At 50.3% G+C, this 20,816-nt stretch overlaps 2 protein-coding genes across 2 annotated transcripts in view; one reads left to right on the top strand and one right to left on the bottom strand.

Moving 5' to 3' along the window:
- Positions 1-1,038: 1,038 nt before the first annotated feature.
- On the bottom strand, positions 1,039-13,348 carry LOC146233231 (3-hydroxy-3-methylglutaryl-coenzyme A reductase-like). The gene is given in 21 exon segments (XM_084690525.1): positions 1,039-2,027; positions 2,786-2,940; positions 3,016-3,174; positions 3,873-4,013; positions 4,101-4,271; positions 6,157-6,262; positions 7,062-7,219; positions 7,314-7,472; positions 7,724-7,918; positions 8,217-8,422; positions 8,659-8,754; positions 8,757-8,884; positions 9,055-9,215; positions 9,314-9,430; positions 9,752-9,858; positions 10,229-10,334; positions 10,498-10,582; positions 10,683-10,770; positions 11,177-11,288; positions 11,632-11,816; positions 13,160-13,348. Coding segments are annotated over 20 exon segments (2,670 nt in total). The 5' UTR covers positions 11,797-11,816; positions 13,160-13,348; the 3' UTR covers positions 1,039-1,972.
- A 215-nt stretch (positions 13,349-13,563) lies between these two features.
- The window catches only part of LOC146233230 (uncharacterized), a 25,292-nt gene continuing 18,039 nt past the window's right edge, over positions 13,564-20,816 (top strand). The window contains exons 1-11 of the mRNA XM_084690038.1: positions 13,564-14,311; positions 14,540-14,622; positions 14,766-14,833; positions 14,978-15,006; positions 15,147-15,211; positions 17,000-17,821; positions 18,989-19,016; positions 19,200-19,303; positions 19,463-19,693; positions 19,862-20,004; positions 20,620-20,764. Of these exons, the coding sequence (XP_084546164.1) occupies positions 14,226-14,311; positions 14,540-14,622; positions 14,766-14,833; positions 14,978-15,006; positions 15,147-15,211; positions 17,000-17,821; positions 18,989-19,016; positions 19,200-19,303; positions 19,463-19,693; positions 19,862-20,004; positions 20,620-20,764 (1,804 nt within the window). The 5' untranslated portion in view covers positions 13,564-14,225. The remainder of the gene's footprint in view (positions 14,312-14,539; positions 14,623-14,765; positions 14,834-14,977; positions 15,007-15,146; positions 15,212-16,999; positions 17,822-18,988; positions 19,017-19,199; positions 19,304-19,462; positions 19,694-19,861; positions 20,005-20,619; positions 20,765-20,816) is intronic.

The following is a 20,816-nucleotide window of genomic DNA, read 5'->3' as shown; positions in this document are numbered from 1 at the left end:
AGGAACTTTCCGCTGCCGTCCTGCAGAGGGATCAGCCAATTGGTAGCCCCGGAGCTGGTGAGATGTGATAAGCTCTAAGCTGATTGGCTGTGCTCTCCTCTGGTGAGGGGAGTCCATTGTGACATCAGGGTGGATCTCTGCTGCTGTTTATATATATATCTATGGATCTACCAACCTCAGCTGGGATTCAGGGTCAAGGAGAGAAAGTTACGGCTTTCTAATCGTGTTGGTGTGACTGGCTCAGTCCTGTTCTGTGTGTAAGAGAGAGAGATACAGGCCTCAGTCCTGTTCTGTGTGTAAGAGAGAGAGATACAGGCCTCAGTCATATTCTGTCTGTAGGAGAGAGATACAGGCCTCAGTCCTGTTCTGTGTGTAAGATAGAGATACAGGCCTCTGTCCTGTTCTGTGTGTAAGAGAGAGATACAGGCCTCAGTCTTGTTCTGTCTGTAAGAGAGAGATACAGGCCTCAGTCCTGTTCTGTCTGTAAGAGAGAGAGATACAGGCCTCAGTCCTGTTCTGTCTGTAAGAGAGAGATACAGGCCTCAGTCCTGGTCTGTCTGTAAGAGAGAGAGATACAGGCCTCAGTCCTGTTCTGTCTGTAAGAGAGAGATACGGGCCTCAGTCCTGGTCTGTCTGTAAGAGAGAGATACAGGCCTCAGTCCTGGTCTGTCTGTAAGAGAGAGAGATACAGGCCTCAGTCCTGTTTCCAAGCTGTATATTATCGTCTGTCTGTGAGGCACAGTGTATCTTTCTGTTATGTACATGTGTGACCAAACCCGTAACCCCACCCTGAACGCGTTCTGACTCTGCATCAACTGCTTTAAATGAGATTGACATTGTGGACTTTTTATGAACTCTACAAGTTGGGAAACGATTCAGTTGCTGACAAGATCCTATTCCTTTAGTGCTCACACTGTAATCACAGACCATGACAAGCTTCCACGTCAAGGACAGATATTTCATCTTACATCAGTATTGTACATAATGTTACGTTTCATTATCCCTATGCTCAATGTGTAAAAATGAGCACACATAAAATGTTTTTGTAGTTTTTATTGTAAATTATTGTTATTTTATTACAAAATATATGCAAAATATTTGAATTCGCAAAACTATAATTCTCTCATATTTGTAAAGGAATAGTTCCACCCAGACTCACCTGCCTGACACTTCCTCCCTACTGTACTACGTACCTTCGGATTCCTGGCCTGTTTACAGATATGAGGCCAGACCGGTTTGTGCCTCTTGAACATAATGAACACAGAAGAAGTGATTTAGCTTAGTCACTGTACTGCTCTGACAGTCAGGCCCATAGAAGCCACAGCCAACCACACAGACTGCTGAGCACCTTTGTGAAACACACACACACATGCACACAGATTCAATCTCTATAAAGTACATCATAAGGTAAGCTACAACAGAACTGCTTTTAGAGGCCATTCACACTCAACAGAAAAACGTTCACTTAAAGGAATGATTGGTTCTAGGTTTAGAAGGCTGTATTTGGCAATTTATACTTGTTGGTAAAACATTAGCGTGTACTTTGCAATATTTTGTTTTGTCTTACTTTGCGTGCTGCGCAACATAAAATTCATTTTATACTGACAAATCCCTTTTTAACAAACACAATCACCCTTAACTGTTGAAAGAGACAGATGCAAAATGTGCCGTTCATCCAGTTCTCAGTTCACATATTCCCATCTTAAATTATACAAACATTGTCATGAGGAATAGCTGTCCCACCTCAGTCATGGTACAACAGATCATCACATTAGAGACATCGTCTGGAAACCTAGTCTGCTTGGACCTGCTTAGTAGAATCCCTTTAAATATTACAATATTTCTACAGGTCTGTATTGATTGATGCTGAATTTTGAAATGAAAGCGGTCTTGTTTAGTGGTTGGTTTGTGCTCTCTCCTTGGTGAGAGAACCCTGGGGAACCCCTGGATAACCCCTAGAGAACAAAAGTGCTCAGGATGCCTTCTTCGTGCAGGTTCCTGGAGCTTCCTGCAGGTTAATCTTTGATCTGCAGGAAGAAATATCAAAACATCATATATCAATACATCATATATCAATACATCATATATCAAAACCTCATATATCAATATATCATATATCAAAACATCATTAATCAATACATCATATATCAATACATCATATATCAAAACATCATATATCAAAACATCATATATCAATACATCATATATTAAAACATCATAAGCCCCTTCAGAGCAAAGCTACACCCCTCCGCTTCGCGTCGGGGTGCTGTTCGCCCTGTCGGGGCTTATTTTCCCGATAATGACCGGCGTTCTATACATTATCCCTTACATATATCAAAACATCATATATCAATACATCAACGTCAAAGAGTAAATAAGCAGGACGACCCTGTGAGGTTTGTGAGGGGTACAGGTGTGTGTGTGAGGGGTACAGGTGTGTGTGTGAGGGGTACAGGTGTGTGTGTGAGGGGGTACAGGTGTGTGTGAGGAGTACAGGTGTGTGTGAGGGGTACAGGTGTGTGTGAGGGGTACAGGTGTATGTGTGAGGGGGTACAGGTGTGTGTGAGGGGGTACAGGTGTGTGTGTGAGGGGTACAGGTGTGTGTGAGGGGTACAGGTGTGTGTGTGAGGGGTACAGGTGTGTGTGTGAGGGGGTACAGGTGTGTGTGTGAGGGGTTTAGGTGTGTGTGTGAGGGGTACAGGTGTGTGTGTGAGGGGTACAGGTGTGTGTGTGAGGGGTACAGGTGTGTGTGAGGGGTACAGGTGTGTGTGTGAGGGGTCCATACCTGTTGTGGGCCATGTGGCTCTTGACAAGGTGTCCGGCGGTGAGAGCCGCCATGAGGGACAGCTCCCCTGCCAGCACGGTGCCACACACCACCCTGGCCAGCTGCCGAGCGTTCTCCCCCGGGCTCTCCTGGCACGCCCCCTGCACCCCCAGCATCTACACACACACCTCCATCTTACCATCAAGTCATCACACCATCCTGACACAGTTTGTGTGTGCGTGTGTGTGTACCTTGAGGCAGGCCTGCTGGGGGGGCAGGATGGTGCCCCCGCCCACGGTGCCCAGCTCCAGGGAGGGCATGGTGCAGCTGACGTAGAGGTCCTCTCCCCCAGGCCCACATGCTTCCATCAGCGTCATGCAGTTGCTGCTGCCCACCGTTTGGGCGGGGTCCTGACACAACAACAAGGTGCCCCACTTACTGCCTGAACGCTTTCACCATAGACACTGAAAATGACCCTTTTCTGAAGCTAACACGCTAGCCTGCCTCCACCACCTGAGTCAGTGCTAATCGTGCTAGCCTGCCTCCACCTCAGAGTCAGTGCTAATCGTGCTAGCCTGCCTCCACCACCTGAGTCAGTGCTAATCGTGCTAGCCTGCCTCCACCTCAGAGTCAGTGCTAATCGTGCTAGCCTGCCTCCACCACCTGAGTCAGTGCTAATCGTGCTAGCCTGCCTCCACCTCAGAGTCAGTGCTAATCGTGCTAGCCTGCCTCCACCTCAGAGTCAGTGCTAATCGTGCTAGCCTGCCTCCACCACCTGAGTCAGTGCTAATCGTGCTAGCCTGCCTCCACCTCAGAGTCAGTGCTAATCGTGCTAGCCTGCCTCCACCACCTGAGTCAGTGCTAATCGTGCTAGCCTGCCTCCACCTCAGAGTCAGTGCTAATCGTGCTAGCCTGCCTCCACCACCTGAGTCAGTGCTAATCGTGCTAGCCTGCCTCCACCACATGAGTCAGTGCTAATCGTGCTAGCCTGCCTCCACCACCTGAGTCAGTGCTAATCGTGCTAGCCTGCCTCCACCTCAGAGTCAGTGCTAATCGTGCTAGCCTGCCTCCACCACCTGAGTGAGTGCTAATCGTGCTAGTGTCTCACTTGTCCGCAGGCGATGTAGATGGCGGCCACCAGGTTGGCGGCGTGAGCGTTGTAGCCGCCGATGCTGCCGGCCATGGCCGAGCCCACCAAGTTCTTGTTGATGTTGACGTCCACCAGAGCAGCTGTGCTGGTCTTCAACACCTGGAGGACAGCATGAACACAGCACTCAGAACACATGACATGACAGGGGCAAGCTGGACATGTTTGCTGATGGCGTGTTGCTGGTACCTCTCGGACCACCTTGGCAGGGATGGTGGCCTCACATACAGCAGACTTCCCTCGCCCCTCGATCCAGTTGATGGCGGCCGGCTTCTTGTCGGTGCAGAAGTTACCGCTGACCGCTAACACCTGCAGGTCTGGATACTGTTCCTGCAGCCTGGCCAGGGCCTGCTCTGTACCCTGCACACACACACACACACACACGTTAGTCTGTACCCTGCACACACACACACACACGTTAGTCTGTACCCTGCACACACACGTTAGTCTGTACCCTGCACACACACACACACACACACGTTAGTCTGTACCCTGCACACACACACACACACACACGTTAGTCTGTACCCTGCACACACACACACACACACACGTTAGTCTGTACCCTGCACACACACACACACACACACACGTTAGTCTGTACCCTGCACACACACACGTTAGTCTGTACCCTGCACACACACACACACACACACACACACGTTAGTCTGTACCCTGCACACACACACACACACACGTTAGTCTGTACCCTGCACACACACACACACACACACGTTAGTCTGTACCCTGCACACACACACACACACACACGTTAGTCTGTACCCTGCACACACACACACACACACACACGTTAGTCTGTACCCTGCACACACACACACACACGTTAGTCTGTACCCTGCACACACACACACACACACACGTTAGTCTGTACCCTGCACACACACGTTAGTCTGTACCCTGCACACACACACATTAGTCTGTACCCTGCACACACACACGTTAGTCTGTACCCTGCACACACACACGTTAGTCTGTACCCTGCACACACACGTTAGTCTGTACCCTGCACACACACACGTTAGTCTGTACCCTGCACACACACACACGTTAGTCTGTACCCTGCACACACACGCGTTAGTCTGTACCCTGCACACACACACACGTTAGTCTGTACCCTGCACACACACACACGTTAGTCTGTACCCTGCACACACACACGTTAGTCTGTACCCTGCACACACACACACGTTAGTCTGTACCCTGCACACACACACACGTTAGTCTGTACCCTGCACACACACACACGTTAGTCTGTACCCTGCACACACACACACGTTAGTCTGTACCCTGCACACACACACACGTTAGTCTGTACCCTGCACACACACACGTTAGTCTGTACCCTGCACACACACACACGTTAGTCTGTACCCTGCACACACACACACGTTAGTCTGTACCCTGCACACACACACACACGTTAGTCTGTACCCTGCACACACACACACGTTAGTCTGTACCCTGCACACACACACACGTTAGTCTGTACCCTGCACACACACACACGTTAGTCTGTACCCTGCACACACACGTTAGTCTGTACCCTGCACACACACACACACGTTAGTCTGTACCCTGCACACACACACACACGTTAGTCTGTACCCTGCACACACACACACACACGTTAGTCTGTACCCTGCACACACACACACGTTAGTCTGTACCCTGCACACACACACACGTTAGTCTGTACCCTGCACACACACACGTTAGTCTGTACCCTGCACACACACACACACGTTAGTCTGTACCCTGCACACACACACACACGTTAGTCTGTACCCTGCACACACACACACACACACACACACGTTAGTCTGTACCCTGCACACACACACACACGTTAGTCTGTACCCTGCACACACACACACGTTAGTCTGTACCCTGCACACACACACACGTTAGTCTGTACCCTGCACACACACACACACGTTAGTCTGTACCCTGCACACACACACACACGTTAGTCTGTACCCTGCACACACACGTTAGTCTGTACCCTGCACACACACACACACGTTAGTCTGTACCCTGCACACACACACACACGTTAGTCTGTACCCTGCACACACACACACACACACACACACGTTAGTCTGTACCCTGCACACACACACACGTTAGTCTGTACCCTGCACACACACACACGTTAGTCTGTACCCTGCACACACACACCAACCAGCACAATTTCCCACAGGTGGACCCCAGAGCAGGAACCCACCTTAGAGATCATGTTCATCCCCATGGCGTCGCCGGTACGGGATTGGAAGCGGATGTACAGATTTCTACCAGCTAAGCCAATCAGGAGCTTCTGCACGCGAGCAAACCTGACCAATAAGAAGAGAGAGTTACAGGTGAGCCCCGCCCCTCACATAGAAACAAACCGAATAGAACTACGATGCAGCCCCCAGTCCCAGTCCCTTCAGCCCAGTCCAGACCCCCCAGTCCCAGTCCCTTCAGCCCTGTCCAGACCCCCCCAGTCCCAGTCCCTTCAGCCCAGTCCAGACCCCCCCAGTCCCAGTCCCTTCAGCCCAGTCCAGACCCCCCCAGTCCCAGTCCCTTCAGCCCAGTCCAGACCCCCCCAGTCCCAGTCCCTTCAGCCCAGTCCAGACCCCCCCAGTCCCAGTCCCTTCAGCCCAGTCCAGACCCCCCCAGTCCCAGTCCCTTCAGCCCAGTCCAGACCCCCCCAGTCCCAGTCCCTTCAGCCCAGTCCAGACCCCCCCAGTCCCAGTCCCTTCAGTCCAGTCCAGACCGTCCCAGTCCCAGTCCCTTCAGTCCCAGTCCAGACCCCCCCAGTCCCAGTCCCTTCAGTCCAGTCCAGACCCCCCCAGTCCCAGTCCCTTCAGTCCAGTCCAGACCGTCCCAGTCCCAGTCCCTTCAGCCCAGTCCAGACCCCCCCAGTCCCAGTCCCTTCAGTCCAGTCCAGACCCCCCCAGTCCCAGTCCCAGTCCCTTCAGCCCAGTCCAGACCCCCCCAGTCCCAGTCCCTTCAGCCCAGTCCAGACCCCCCCAGTCCCAGTCCCTTCAGTCCCAGTCCAGACCCCCCCAGTCCCAGTCCCTTCAGCCCAGTCCAGACCCCCCCAGTCCCAGTCCCTTCAGCCCAGTCCAGACCCCCCCAGGTGCTGACCTGCTGGTGTTGTCAAAGGCCTCCTGGATGGCGCAGAAGCCCTCGCTGCTCTCCAGCCAGGCCTTCACCTCAGCAGCCCTGCAGGCGGAGGGCAGCCGCACCAGCGGCCCCCGTGTCATCCCGTCTGCCAGGATCCTGCTGCTGGCCCCACCTCCCAGCTGTGGGGTCAGGGGTCGTTTAAACTCAAACTCACTACATTCTGTGTTACACAGTAAACACATGCCTTCAGCATGGATAAAATGTGTCACTCACAGCTATTGCTCGGCAACCTCTGTTGGTGCTGGCAACCAGGCATCCCTCTGTGGTTGCCATGGGGACCTGGAATTGCCTCCCGTCCAGGTGCAACGGCCCGGCCACACCCACCGGCACAGGCATGTAGCCAATCACGTTCTCACAGCAGGTGCCCATCACCTGGCAAGCAAACACTGTTTTGTTATTATTTCTTATTTAAAAATGTTTTAACATAGGATTAAACGGCTAGATAATTTTGCTCTATTCAGCTATATTTAGTATTCTTTTTGTAAAGTGATATGTACATGTGAATGCACCACTAAACAAATCCTCTTCAGGCAACACAGAAGGGCCAGACACCTGGACAGGACCCTGGTCAGACTAATGTTTCCCACTCTGTTGTCCCTCGGCAGAACATCCCCTGAGCTGACCTTGGAGTAGTCGTAGTTGAGGTAGGGGAGGGAGGACAGCGCTCCAGGGCAGGGCAGGCTGGACGCCAGCATGTGTCTGCGTATGGCCACGCCCCTCTCTGGTGTCTGCATCAGGGCCTCCAGCTTGTAGGCTGGAATGTTCTTGGACTGTACCAGCAGCATCACCTCTTCATCACTCAGGAAACCAGCTCCTTTCTGGGAACACAACAACACCCTGTTGATCCAGCAGCACTCAAACACGTCTGTTCTCCTACACACATGCACATTAACACACACACACACCTGGCCCTCGGAGTCCTGCAAAGTCAGCAGGTGCGATGTGAGGACACAGGCTGGTGGAGTCGCTGACGTGCTGTAGCAGCATTAGTGTCCTGGTGTTCCAGGGTCAACAGTGAGGGAGCAGGGAGAGCTAACATCATTGTGGACAGGCCTCTCTAAACCCCTCACACTGCTCTCCTGCAGAGAGTGTTTGTGTGCGCGCAGAGAGACTCACCTCTGGGTTTTTCAGGATGGACAGACACTCCTCCAAGGGTCGGGGGGTGTAGGGCAGGCTGGGCTGTGGGTCCTGGGGGCCCTGTGGGGGCTGGGGGGGCTGAATCTGGGGTGCCTGTGGGGGCTGGGTGTTCCCCTCATCCCCCAGGATGAAGATGGTTCTGTGCTGGAGTTCAGCTGTGGGGGGCAGCGGCCGTATCACCTCAGCTAGGGCCAACAGGAAGAGAACACACCACAGGTCACCACCTCTAATAGGGCCAACAGGAAGAGAACACACCACAGGAAGTGAACACACCACAGGAAGTGAACACACCACAGGAAGTGAACACACCACAGGTCACCACCTCTGTACAGACAGAGGTCATGTGTACGGAACACACAGAGAACAGAGACACACGTCAACACGTGTCTTTACGCACTAAAACCATCCACACAAGCCCTACCTCTCTCTTCCTTGGTGGCGATGGCCAGGGTGGGGGGGGAACGGGGGGGCAGGGCGCGGGCAGAGGGCTCCGTCCTGCAGCAGGAGGAGGGGGGGGGCGGCGGAGGGCAGAGCTTTTCAGGGACAGGGTTGACTCCATCTCCACCTGCTCAAAGAAGACGTACTTCACCGCTAGCAGCAGAGCCAGAGCCAGGCAGATCACCTGCTCCACATCCAGGCTCACCATCCTGGGAAGGAGGGAAAGAGGGAAGGAGGAGTGGAAGGATGGATACATGAATGGATGGAGGGCAAAAAAGAAAAGGAAAGAAAAGAAGAGAGACTAAATGTAAGATTTTCAGCCAGACCACTCCTTGTTGAATAGTCTGTCTTACCTGGACAGGTAGTGCTAGTGACTCACCTGGACAGGTAGAACTGCCAGAGGGGGGTGTCGGGGTCGATCCTCTTGGGGGTGTGCAGGTCCAGGCTCATTCCCACCTGGGGCCGCAGTGCTGTGGCGTTGCCGGGGAAGGGCTCAGCAATCCAGCGGCTGTGGGCGTGGACCATCACCAGACCCAGGGACTACACCACCCAGGAACACGAGAGATCAGGGGGACTCTGTCTGAGTGTGAGCGTGTGTGTGTGTCAGCATTTGTGGGTGTGTGTGTGCGTGTGTGTACCATGATCATCTTGACTCTCTGGGTGACGGGGTTGGGTTTGTTGTCCTCCTCCTCCATCACTCTGGAGAAGTGACCCAGCTGCCAGACAGGGTGGCCCTCCTGACTCTCCCTGGAGAGCTGGTATACACACACACACATACACACACACACACACACACACACAAGATGAGCTGAGAAAACACAGACAGACAGAAAGAACCAGCAGGTAGTGAACATGTCCCAGGGTCAAGTCAGCAGGTAGTGAACATGTCCCAGGGTCAGGTCAGCAGGTAGTGAACATGTCCCAGGGTCAGGTCAGCAGGTAGTGAACATGTCCCAGGGTCAGGTCAGCAGGTAGTGAACATGTCCCAGGGTCAGGTCAGCAGGTAGTGAACATGTCCCAGGGTCAGGTCAGCAGGTAGTGAACATGTCCCAGGGTCAGGTCATCAGGAGCCTCACCTCCAGCACCAGAGACACGCAGGCAGGAAAGAAGGTCATGAACACAAAGTAGTTGGCCAGGACAGACATGCAGCCAAAGCAGCACATGATCTCCAGCTGGCGAACACCTGCATACACACAAACACACACACAACCAGAGTTACTGACCTCCTCTACCACACACAACCAGAGTTACTTACCTCCTCTACCACACACACAACCAGAGTTACTGACCTCCTCTACCACACACACAACCAGAGTTACTGACCTCCTCTACCACACACAACCAGAGTTACTGACCTCCTCTACCACACACAACCAGAGTTACTGACCTCCTCTACCACACACACAACCAGAGTTACTGACCTCCTCTACCACACACACAACCAGAGTTACTGACCTCCTCTACCACACACACAACCAGAGTTACTGACCTCCTCTACCACACACACAACCAGAGTTACTGACCTCCTCTACCACACACACAACCAGAATTACCTGACATGGTGCCCACTCCGATGACCAGACACTCCACCAGAGCGTCCAGGGTGAAGGTGGGCCCCAGGATGGCCATGCCCCGAGCAATGTTGTCCCTCACCTCTTCCTGAATACACACAGGAGGCGATTGGCATTATATAAATACTATTATTATTATCATCATCTCTGACCACCAACATACTGTTAGAACTGAACTCCTGCAATACTTTCTATATGAGACAGCTGCTGCTGTATATAATGTGGCCCCTACGCAGGGGCAGAAGGAGCACCTGGGAGCTGGAGCTCAGGGCGAACTTGGCGAGCGCGCAGGCCTTGGAGAGGTCGATGAGGAGGAGGAAGAAGGGAAGAGCCTCGCTGCAAACACAAAAAAGATGGAGGATGTGAGACTCTTATTGTTGTGATGAGGTAACAGAACCACGTGCTCTGACTGCACCAGTGACGAGGTAACACTCACTTGAGGCCCGTCAGTTCTTTATCCAGGAAGTGAACGACGACTGTGCTGAAAACAAAGCTGGAGAAAATGGTGAAGAGGCCGGCGATCCCTAAATTAGGCAGAGAAGGAGAAAGGGAATGTAGCTCATGTTTCACTTCCTGTGTAAAACAAGGTGAAGAGCTGCCGGATTCGTGTGGGGGGCGATGCGTGTGGGGGGCGATGCGTGTGGGGAGCGATGCGTGTGGGGGGCGATGCGTGTGGAGGGCGATGCGTGTGGGGGGCGATGCGTGTGGGGGGCGATGCGTGTGGAGGGCGATGCGTGTGGGGGGCGATGCGTGTGGAGGGCGATGCGTGTGGAGGGCGATGCGTGTGGGGGGCGATGCGTGTGGAGGGCGATGCGTGTGCAGGGCGATGCGTGTGGGGGGCGATGCGTGTGGAGGGCGATGCGTGTGGGGAGCGATGCGTGTGGAGGGCGATGCGTGTGGCGGGCGATACATGTGGAGGGCAATGCGTACCCAGGATGTACTTGGATCCGAGCTGTCGCAGGTTCTGGAACTGGAAGTAGATGTAAAGGATGGCGATGCAGCGTGTGATGGTCAGGATGATGATGTCACTGCTGAGAACCTGCTGGAACACGTAAACAGAGGTCACAAAAAATCAATAAACAAAGTCATAAACACCAGGGATGAGCCATAAAGCAATAACACATTCTAATGTGCCGTCTAATGAGAAGGAAATCATTTTTGTCTTTGTCACCAAAGAGTAACAGCATACAACATTTAAACAACAAAACAAAATCCTTAAAGTGGAGAAATACTTTATTGATCTATACTGCAATGTGTCATTCTTCCATACACTTCCATTGAGGGAATCGTTTATGTAACCAGGGTGACAAACTGCTGAGTGTAGGTGTAAATAAAATGAGAGGAATGTGTAGCACAGTACAGTACAGTGCAGTCTGGCTCAGTACCTCCTCCATCTTGGGGCAGTCGTAGTTCCAGCCGCAGATCTGGTTGTTGCCGGTGAACATGTTCATGGACATCATGCAGATGGTGAGGGTTACCGTGCCAACGATAACCTCCCAGGGGTGGGAGGCCACCAGCAGCCCATGCAGGCGGAACAGCCGAGTCAGCATGGTGGAGGGAAGAGAGGAGTCTGGACAGAGAGACACATTAGGATTTAGGACTGAAGTATTGTCCCTGTGGTGATGTAGGCAAGATGATTGTAGGTGAACATTAACTTGTCGATTTTAGTTTCAAACTTCACAAAGATCAATACAGATCAACTGTTTTATGATATTCATGCTCGGCTGTTAAATTAGTCATATTTGATTCATTGACATCCAAGACAATAAATACATTTCTGAACACTGATGTTCACCGAACTGCACACTGTGAACTGCTCCACTCCCCTTGCTTGGACACTTCAGCACCTGACTTGCACGACAAACCCAAAATAAGAAAAAAGCAGCGGTAGCCAACCAAGTTTAGATGTGAACATTGAAGTCTGATGGATCTAATTTGACATCATTTAAAATAGTCGAGCGGGCTTCTATCCACATGGCCACTTTGTCACTGTAATTCATGGTGAGCTTAGTCCGACCTGCCCCAACCTAGTTCTGTCACGATTCACCTCATAGTCGCACACCACGCGTCTCGGAAGCGCTAAATAATAAAAATTGCCACTGCTAATAATGTTTGTGTGGGCTAGCTAAAATAGGCTACTATATTCACGTCCATCTCCAATGGACAACAATAGACAATACACATCTCTAATCCCAAACCCAGCTTGTTGTCTGCACTTCTCTTCACCAACCGTCTCTGAAGGAGGGGATCCCTCACTGAATTGCTCCTCCCAAAGATTATTCAATTTTTTCTCTGGTGAGTTTTTCTGGGAGTTTTTCCTTGTCTTCCTTGAGGGTTTAGGTTGGTTGAGGGGCAGTTCTATGGGCGTATGTGAAGCGCTCTGTGACATTGCGTCCCCATAAAAAAGGCTAAACGAATATATATACATATATATATATATATATATTTTTTATATATATGAGAAACAACAGGCTACACGCACAAGCTGCCTCCACGACCACACACCAGCCCCTGATGCTGTAGCCTACCGGCGCAATTACACTGCAGGCAACTGAAGTGACGGCGAAAGAGAGCCGAATTCAGGTGTTGGCTGGAGTCTAATCGTCAATTCTATAGTATAGGTCAAACACATGTAGTAAATACTTAACCTACATTGAAAAAAAATGAAGGCGTAACGTAATGGAAAACTGTGTTTCGGTTACATTATCATCAAGTAGGTTCTGTATTCACAGATGCATGTCTAGTTATTTGTTCTAACTTAATAAAGGAACTCTGAATAGCCACAAAAAAAGCTATTTGTCTGCTGCCATTATCTGCCCAAACTGTCTTGTATCATTTACCAGCCATGTATACAGTAAGTTAAACAGATCAGTTCGCTTCAATCAAATTGGTTCAAGAGATAGACCAACTTACCTGTGTCAGAATGGGTCAAAGAATTAAAGCGACTAAATGGATAATAGCCACTGTTTCCGTAGCCTACTCTTGCAGCGATCTAAAACGATGTCTTAAGTTGTAAAGTTAGTAACTAAATAAATTAAACTGTGTGCATATTTGTTTTATTGATACAATAAATAGGTTCATGCACACAGGCGCCCGTTTCCGTCCCATTCACACCGGAGACAGCTTGAGCAGAGGCCGCCGGCTTTTACCGTAGGTGCGTCGCGAGGTGGCATGGGACTGCGTCATCCGAGGCATTAGCCAATTAAATTCGAAAGCTGCTTCACGAGTAGTAAGGTCCACCCTGTTCCCTTAGCAACATGCACGGTGGGCGTGTCCTGAGCAGGGACGCGCGATCTCACCACTTGCTGAAAGCTCGAGCGACGCAGCATCATTGGTTCTCCTCAGAGCGGCCCGGTCCCCGGTGCATCCCTGTCAGACTCATACTGTTGTTGAAAGGCGAACAAATGTACACGTTTCGTGTACAGTCAGTTAATTATTTATTGATCGGGGAACAGATTTTGTGCCGTAGACTTTTTTTTTTACCAATCCACGTGTGGTCGTATATATAGGCTATTTTACATAGAATGGGAAGACAAGAGATTAATTGGTGTTTTTGTTGTTGTTATAAATCAATTGAGCAGTGTACTAGTAGGCTATTTTTCTGTGTAAGCTCGTAGAGTTAATTTCGGAAGGATTTTCGGAAATCTCTGCAAACCTGAAACACATGTAGGCTATAGGCTGCCTGAAAGACATTAAGTTGCATACGTGTCATGCAACTCCAAAATATAATAATAAAAACGATTATAATAAGCACATTTAATATACTAATAATATTACCTGAAGAATCATATTATTAGGAGTGTAAAATATTTAGGCCTAAGTGAGAAAAGCAGAAGTCTTCGCGCTCAAATTGTTGTGGAGCGGGTCTTTACGGCAAAAAAATATAAACTCACATGAAGGTAGCTACCTAGCTTACGTGGTTATTGTGAAGTTTCAGCAAATAGAATGTGTTAGTGAGTGACATTTTGTCACAGCAAGTATGAATATTAGTTTATCCGACACTGAATTTGTGGCAGCCTCTGAAGCCGGAGATTCTGAAGGAGATGTCGACTTTTACCTTGACAGGTGTGATATTCTCATAACCAGCTAGCGTTAGTTTGCTACAGCCTAGAGCATATGCTAGTCAAGCTATTCAGGAATACCAGTAGTATTCATCTATATAGCTACACAGTTTGCTATAAATGAGCTAATTAATGTAACAAGTGATAGACAAATTAAATAGTGCTCTGCCTTAAGTTAGCACCACTGTGCTGCTAGCTAGCTCCTCAACTGTGGCGGTTGTGTGTTCGACAGATTGATGCTTTCTGAGTTAATTGTGGGATCGCCAGTCTCACAGACGTCGACCAGTTGCCTCATTAGCACCACCAGTCAAACAGGTAGAGTTGAACAGTAGGCCTATACTGAGGATATTTGTGTTTTACTTGCTATGTTCGTTTTAATTGAAATTGTGGATAAAAGCAGCTAACGCTAACTGTACTTCGTTCCTAGCTAGCTAGCTAATCACATTATCGTCCACCAGATATGTCTCCGCAACTTGGTTTCATGGGACATAGGCGTCTGACAGAAGTACGTCTCACTCCCGTGCAGGTAGCTAGCAACGTTAGCTAGGATACGACTCATGGCTAAGATACTGAGAGGCTTGTGAAAGTGTCGCGGCATGTCGATGTGACCCTCATTTTTTTTCAACAAATTGATAAGAGCGGTTATTGCATTTGTCTGTTCCTGCTTCAGAACGTGGACAACGCTGTATCCTCAGCGAGGTGCGCTATCAGCTCAGGCCAGGCCTCATGTGGATACAAGCAGAGGAATTAGACCTTTACACACATATTAAAACAATATATACTAGAATAAAAATGTACTTAACCTTTGTACACTCATGATAAGTATTTTCCTTTGCTAGGAAAGCTTTAAGGAAAGGTGAGGCAAAAGGGACTGACCACAGCGCCACTAAGCAGGTTGACAGAGGTGAGTTTTATTTTACTATCCATGAAGATCAGTGTATAGCACCTCCAGGGGTACTCAATTAGAAACCCTAAAGGTCCACTCAACACATTTCCATTCAGGTGCTGGACAAACAGTGGTCTAACAATGATGGACAAAATCCCTAAACGGCGTAAGACCCATACCACTCTTAAATGCACGCTCTCGTTTACATTTACATTTATTCATTTAGCAGACGCTTTTATCAAAAGCGACTTCCAAGAGAGAGCTTTACAAAGTGCATAGGTCACTGATAATAACAAGATAGCTCCAAAGCATTGCGGGTAGCCAAAAACAAGAAGTACACATTGTGAACAACCAAAAAAGAAGTGCTAAAGGGAAGAAACCATAAGAGCATGTAGTTAAGCAAGTTACAATTAAACAACATGAATCTCTAAGTGCAAGTGTACCTGTAGGAAAGCAACAAAATTAAGATTAAATAAATAGAATACAACAGTTTAAATCAGCTACCACTAACCAACAAGAGCAACAGTCTAAGCAAGAGTTTCCTTGAGGAAACTAGCATTGGGTTCAGCAAACCATTCCTAAGTACCGTTGTACTCCCGGAACAAGTGCATCTTGAGCCTTCTCTTGAAGGTGGAGAGACAGTCAGTGTCTCTGATGGAGGTGGGGAGTTGATTCCACCACTGGGGGGCCAGGCAGAAGAAGAGCTTGTGTTGGGACCGGGCGGTCTTGAGCGGTGGGACCACCAGGTGGTGGTCTGAAGAAGACCGTAGGTGGCGGGTGGGGTGTAAGGCTGGAGGAGAGACTTGATGTATTGGGGTGCAGTCCCGTTCACTGCTCGGAAGGTCAGTACCAGGGTCTTGAATCTGATGCGGAGGCGATAAAGAACAATTAAGCATGCTTTGATAGGGTCAGTTAGCATCACATAATGGTGTTCAAATGATTTGGCAGTAACAGAATGTGGTGTGGATGTGTATTTAATATGTGGGGAAAGAAGCAACCCTGTCCCACCACCCCGCCCGGTTGAGCGGGGTGAGTGAGTGAAGGAGTGGTTTACGGAGAGAGCAGCTGGAGTTGCAGTGTTCTCTGGACGGATCCACGTCAGTGCAAGGGCATGAAGAGAAGCATGGGATGCAAACGCAGGGATGAAGTCTGCCTTGTTCACTGCAGACTGGCAGTTCCTGAGCCCTAAAGATGGCTGGCTGATCTAACTACTACACTGCATGTTGCTTGGTATGGTAATTGCAGTTGGTTTATTTTTCTGGCCCTTACCTCAGAGTTTGGGGTAATTTTGTTTAAAGTGTCCATGCTTTGAGTCATAGTGACGTTTCACGTTACCACTTTTGACAAGGGCAACCGTCTCATCGCAGATTAAACACATCGGTTTTGTACTACCCACTGGCAGCACAAATGCATTTTCAGTCCAGTCTTAGCTTTTTTTCGGGTTTAGAACACGCCATGATTTTCGCTAGTGAAGAAACAGTTAGAAAATCGATTAGCCTGCGTTGTTGCTAATGACACACACAACTATATAAAATAAATAGGCAATAACGCAAAATCACGCACCAATGAAAACTCGCTTGGATCATGACTACATTTAAATGTTGATTTAGGCTTAGGTCCAAATTGTATTGCGTCTGAGTCCGGATCCGGACCGGAGTCCGCCTGTTGAGTACCCCCAACCTAGACCCTCGGATCAGAACCTATAACCAACCTAGACCAAGAACTGTATAACTGCTGCCCCCTATTGGGGCTTTCACGTCAGTGGTACTGCATAGCTAACGTATTTTTAACCCTCATGTTTGCAAGGAACAGAGAGGGGAAGTGACATCAACACAAGCCCCCATGCTGCTGCTGTTTCCCCTGTGGGGCCCTCCCAGCCTGATGACATGGTGACCAGACACTCCAACCCAGCTGTAACCAGGGGTGGAGAGACCACATGTGGAGAGACCAGGAGTGTAGAGACCAGGGAGAGAGAGACCAGGGGGAGAGAGACCAGGGGTGGAGAGACCAGGGGAAGAAGGACCAGGGGTGTAGAGACCAGGGGGAGAGAAACCAGGAGTGTAGAGACCAGGGGGAGAGAGACCAGGGGGAGACAGACCAGGGGTGTAGAGACCAGGGGAAGAGAGACCAGGGATGTAGAGACCAGGGGTGTAGAGACCAGGGGAAGAGAGACCAGGGGAAGAGAGACCAGGGAGAGAGAGACCAGGGGGAGAGAGACCAGGGGGAGAGAAACCAGGGGGAGACAGACCAGGGGTGTAGAGACCAAGGGAAGAGAGACCAGGGATGTAGAGACCAGGGGGAGAGAAACCAGGAGTGTAGAGACCAGGGGTGTAGAGACCAGGAGTGTAGAGACCAGGGGGAGAGAGACCAGGGGGAGACAGACCAGGGGTGTAGAGACCAGGGGTGTAGAGACCAGGAGTGTAGAGACCAGGGGAAGAGAGACCAGAGTTGTAGAGACCAGCGAAAAAGAGATCAGGGGGAGAGAGACCAGGGAGAGAGAGACCAGGGGTGTAGAGACCAGGGGGAGAGAGATCAGGGAAAGAGACACCAGGGGGAGAAAGACCAGGGGGAGAGAGAAGCAGGAGAGTAGAGAAGGCCCCTCCAGCTTCAAGGCAGACACACTGAGAGGTAACAACACACCCCACAAGCAGTGCCTCCATCTCACCTGCAGGTGGCGCCAAACTGTAAGGCTTGTCTTAGCGACTTTAGAAACCATAACTACCTGTTTACAAGTAGTAGCTCTGCTGCCCTGCTGCTAGTGTGTGGAGAGTTTGAATCCTAAGAGTTATCAAGTATTGCCAAGATCCCGTCAATTTAATTCATTCCAATTTGATATACCTGACATACCTGTGCTATTTTATTCAGAAATATTTCTTCTGAATAACTGCAGACAAGCTATAATGTAACAGCATACAGCAAGATTTGCAAACTCAAAAACAGATGAATGCTTGAAGTAGATGTGCTGAATATTGGGCAAGACTGTGTGCGCACCAACAGATGTGGCCAGAGGCCTCCAGGGTTAGGGTTAGGGTTAGGGTCAGATGTGGCCTCTCGCTGGTGGCCAGAGGCCTCCAGGGTTAGGGTCAGATGTGGCCTCTCGCTGGTGGCCAGAGGCCTCCAGGGTTAGGGTCAGATGTGGCCTCTCGCTGGTGGCCAGAGGCCTCCAGGGTTAGGGTCAGATGTGGCCTCTCGCTGGTGGCCAGAGGCCTCCAGGGTTAGGGTCAGATGTGGCCTCTTGCTGGTGGCCAGAGGCCTCCAGGGTTAGGGTCAGATGTGGCCTCTCGCTGGTGGCCAGAGGCCTCCAGGGTTAGGGTCAGATGTGGCCTCTCGCTGGTGGCCAGAGGCCTCCAGGGTTAGGGTCAGATGTGGCCTCTCGCTGGTGGCCAGAGGCCTCCAGCCCCCACAGCGTCTGACAGCCCTGAGGCCCAGACACACAATCACAGGCTTATTCACTGAGCAAAGTACAGCATGTACAGGGAGAACTGGAGGAGCAGCACCAGAGGCTGCAGCATGCTGGGGGAGGCAGGGGGGAGGCAGGGGGGAGGCAGGGGGGAGGCAGGGGGGTACACTGACCTCTGTACAGCAGCACTGTAGGAAGGCCTTGTACACTGCGGGTTCACATCCCCAGACAATCCCCCTCTCATGCCTCCCCTCGCCCGTCTTCATGAACCTGCTCAGGACCACGCTGACGGAACAATGTGCTCCTTATGACCGGCCGCAGAGACCTGACACATAACTGATGCAGTAAGATAATATATGTGGCTCGTAAATGAATGTTGTTTTCTCTTCTTGTAGAGAGGAGAGGAGAGCAGATGAACACAGTGTAAGTAGGGAGGGGGTGCACGGTCAAGTAGACACATGGAGAAGCCCTTATTAATTAGTCACATACAGTAATATAAGAATGCATCATATAATATAGTATAGGACTGTTTTCTCCAAAGCGTACATGGGAAAGCTTATGGTCAATTCAAGGCTGATTTGATGTGTCTGTTCATGCCCCATGCAGCACCCAGCTGAGCTCTGAGGGCACAGCGTCCAGGAACAGGAAACGGAACTACGTCAGCACCAGAAAGACTACATCTCCCACGATGCACCAGGCCCCTCTGAAACGTAATCCTTTCACAGACTTCATTGTGTCTGTGCCAACTATGTTCCGTTTGTCTAGGCAGCATTCAGTTTTCTAGAAGCTGCCTTTTAATTATCTGTCACTAAAATGAAATAGAAAAACAGTAATGGAACTTGAAGGTTATTTTTCTGTGTTTTTGTCAGGAGCAAGGACCAGCCCAGTGAGGACCAGCAGCTGGAGGCGGGAGGGAAGGAGGAAGAAAAGAGAGAGGAAGAGAAGAGGGAGGAAGGAGGGAGAGGTGACCCTGTCCTTGGCCCACAGGAGGAACGTCCTTGGGGAGTCTGGGCTCCACGTGGCTGTGATGAACGGAGATACTCAGAAGGTCCGAGCGTTCCTCCGGCTGGACCCCAACGTCAACATGGCTGACAACGCCGGTGAGACACCGAGACTGTCACCCCAACACGCTCCACACCCTCTCCTGTCCTCACCCCAACACAGATGGGACTGGGACATTATGAAAGGGTTTGCATAGCTGTTAGAAACTAATGAGCCAATATAAAAGTTGAACTGAGTGGTGTGTGAGTGTTTACCGTGTGGTTCAGGCTGGACCCCTCTGCACGAGGCTGCATCCAGGGGCCACTATGACATCAGCATGGCGTTGATCTCAGCTGGAGCTCTGGTCAACGCCGCTGCCGACGCTGACATCACGCCTCTCCACGACGCCGTCCAGAACCAACACCTGCAGGTTCGCCATGACTATGTAGCCTAACCCTAACCATTCAGCCTAACTCTAACCATTCAGCCTAACTCTAACCATTCAGCCTAACTCTAACCATTCAGCCTAACCCTAACCATTCAGCCTAACTCTAACCATTCAGCCTAACCCTAACCATTCAGCCTAACTCTAACCATTCAGCCTAACCCTAACCATTCAGCCTAACCCTAACCATTCAGCCTAACTCTAACCATTCAGCCTAACCCTAACCATTCAGCCTAACTCTAACCATTCAGCCTAACTCTAACCATTCAGCCTAACCCTAACCATTCAGCCTAACCCTAACCATTCAGCCTATCTCTAACCATTCAGCCTAACTCTAACCATTCAGCCTAACTCTAACCATTCAGCCTAACCCTAAGCATTCAGCCTAACCCTAACCATTCAGCCTAACCCTAACCATTCAGCCTAACTCTAACCATTTAGCCTAACCCTAACCATTCAGCCTAACCGTAACCATTTAGCGTAACCATTCAGCCTAACCATAGCCCTTCATGCTCAGAGCAGCCCTTTGATGTACAGAAGTGAAGTGTTCTGAGTGTGTAAGAGAGCTCAGTGTGTAAGAGAGGTGTGGTTGTAAGTCAGGTAGCAGAGCTGCTGTTGCGTCACGGGGCCGATCCCCTGCTGGAGCACACAGGAGGAGAGACGGCTTATGACATCACCTCAGACCTCTCTCTGCTCAGGCTCATGGAAAGACACGCCCCTAAACCCAAGAGAACACAACTGACAGGTAAGGTCCTGGGGTCTCATTTATAAAACCGTGTGTACGCACACCTGTAAGC

This window comes from Hypomesus nipponensis, chromosome 24 (assembly GCF_054491055.1).
Source record: "Hypomesus nipponensis isolate SF chromosome 24, ASM5449105v1, whole genome shotgun sequence".
NCBI classification, from domain to species: domain Eukaryota; kingdom Metazoa; phylum Chordata; class Actinopteri; order Osmeriformes; family Osmeridae; genus Hypomesus; species Hypomesus nipponensis.
The sequence above is the reverse complement of the archived record's forward strand: the minus strand, read 5'-3'. Positions and strand labels throughout refer to the sequence as shown.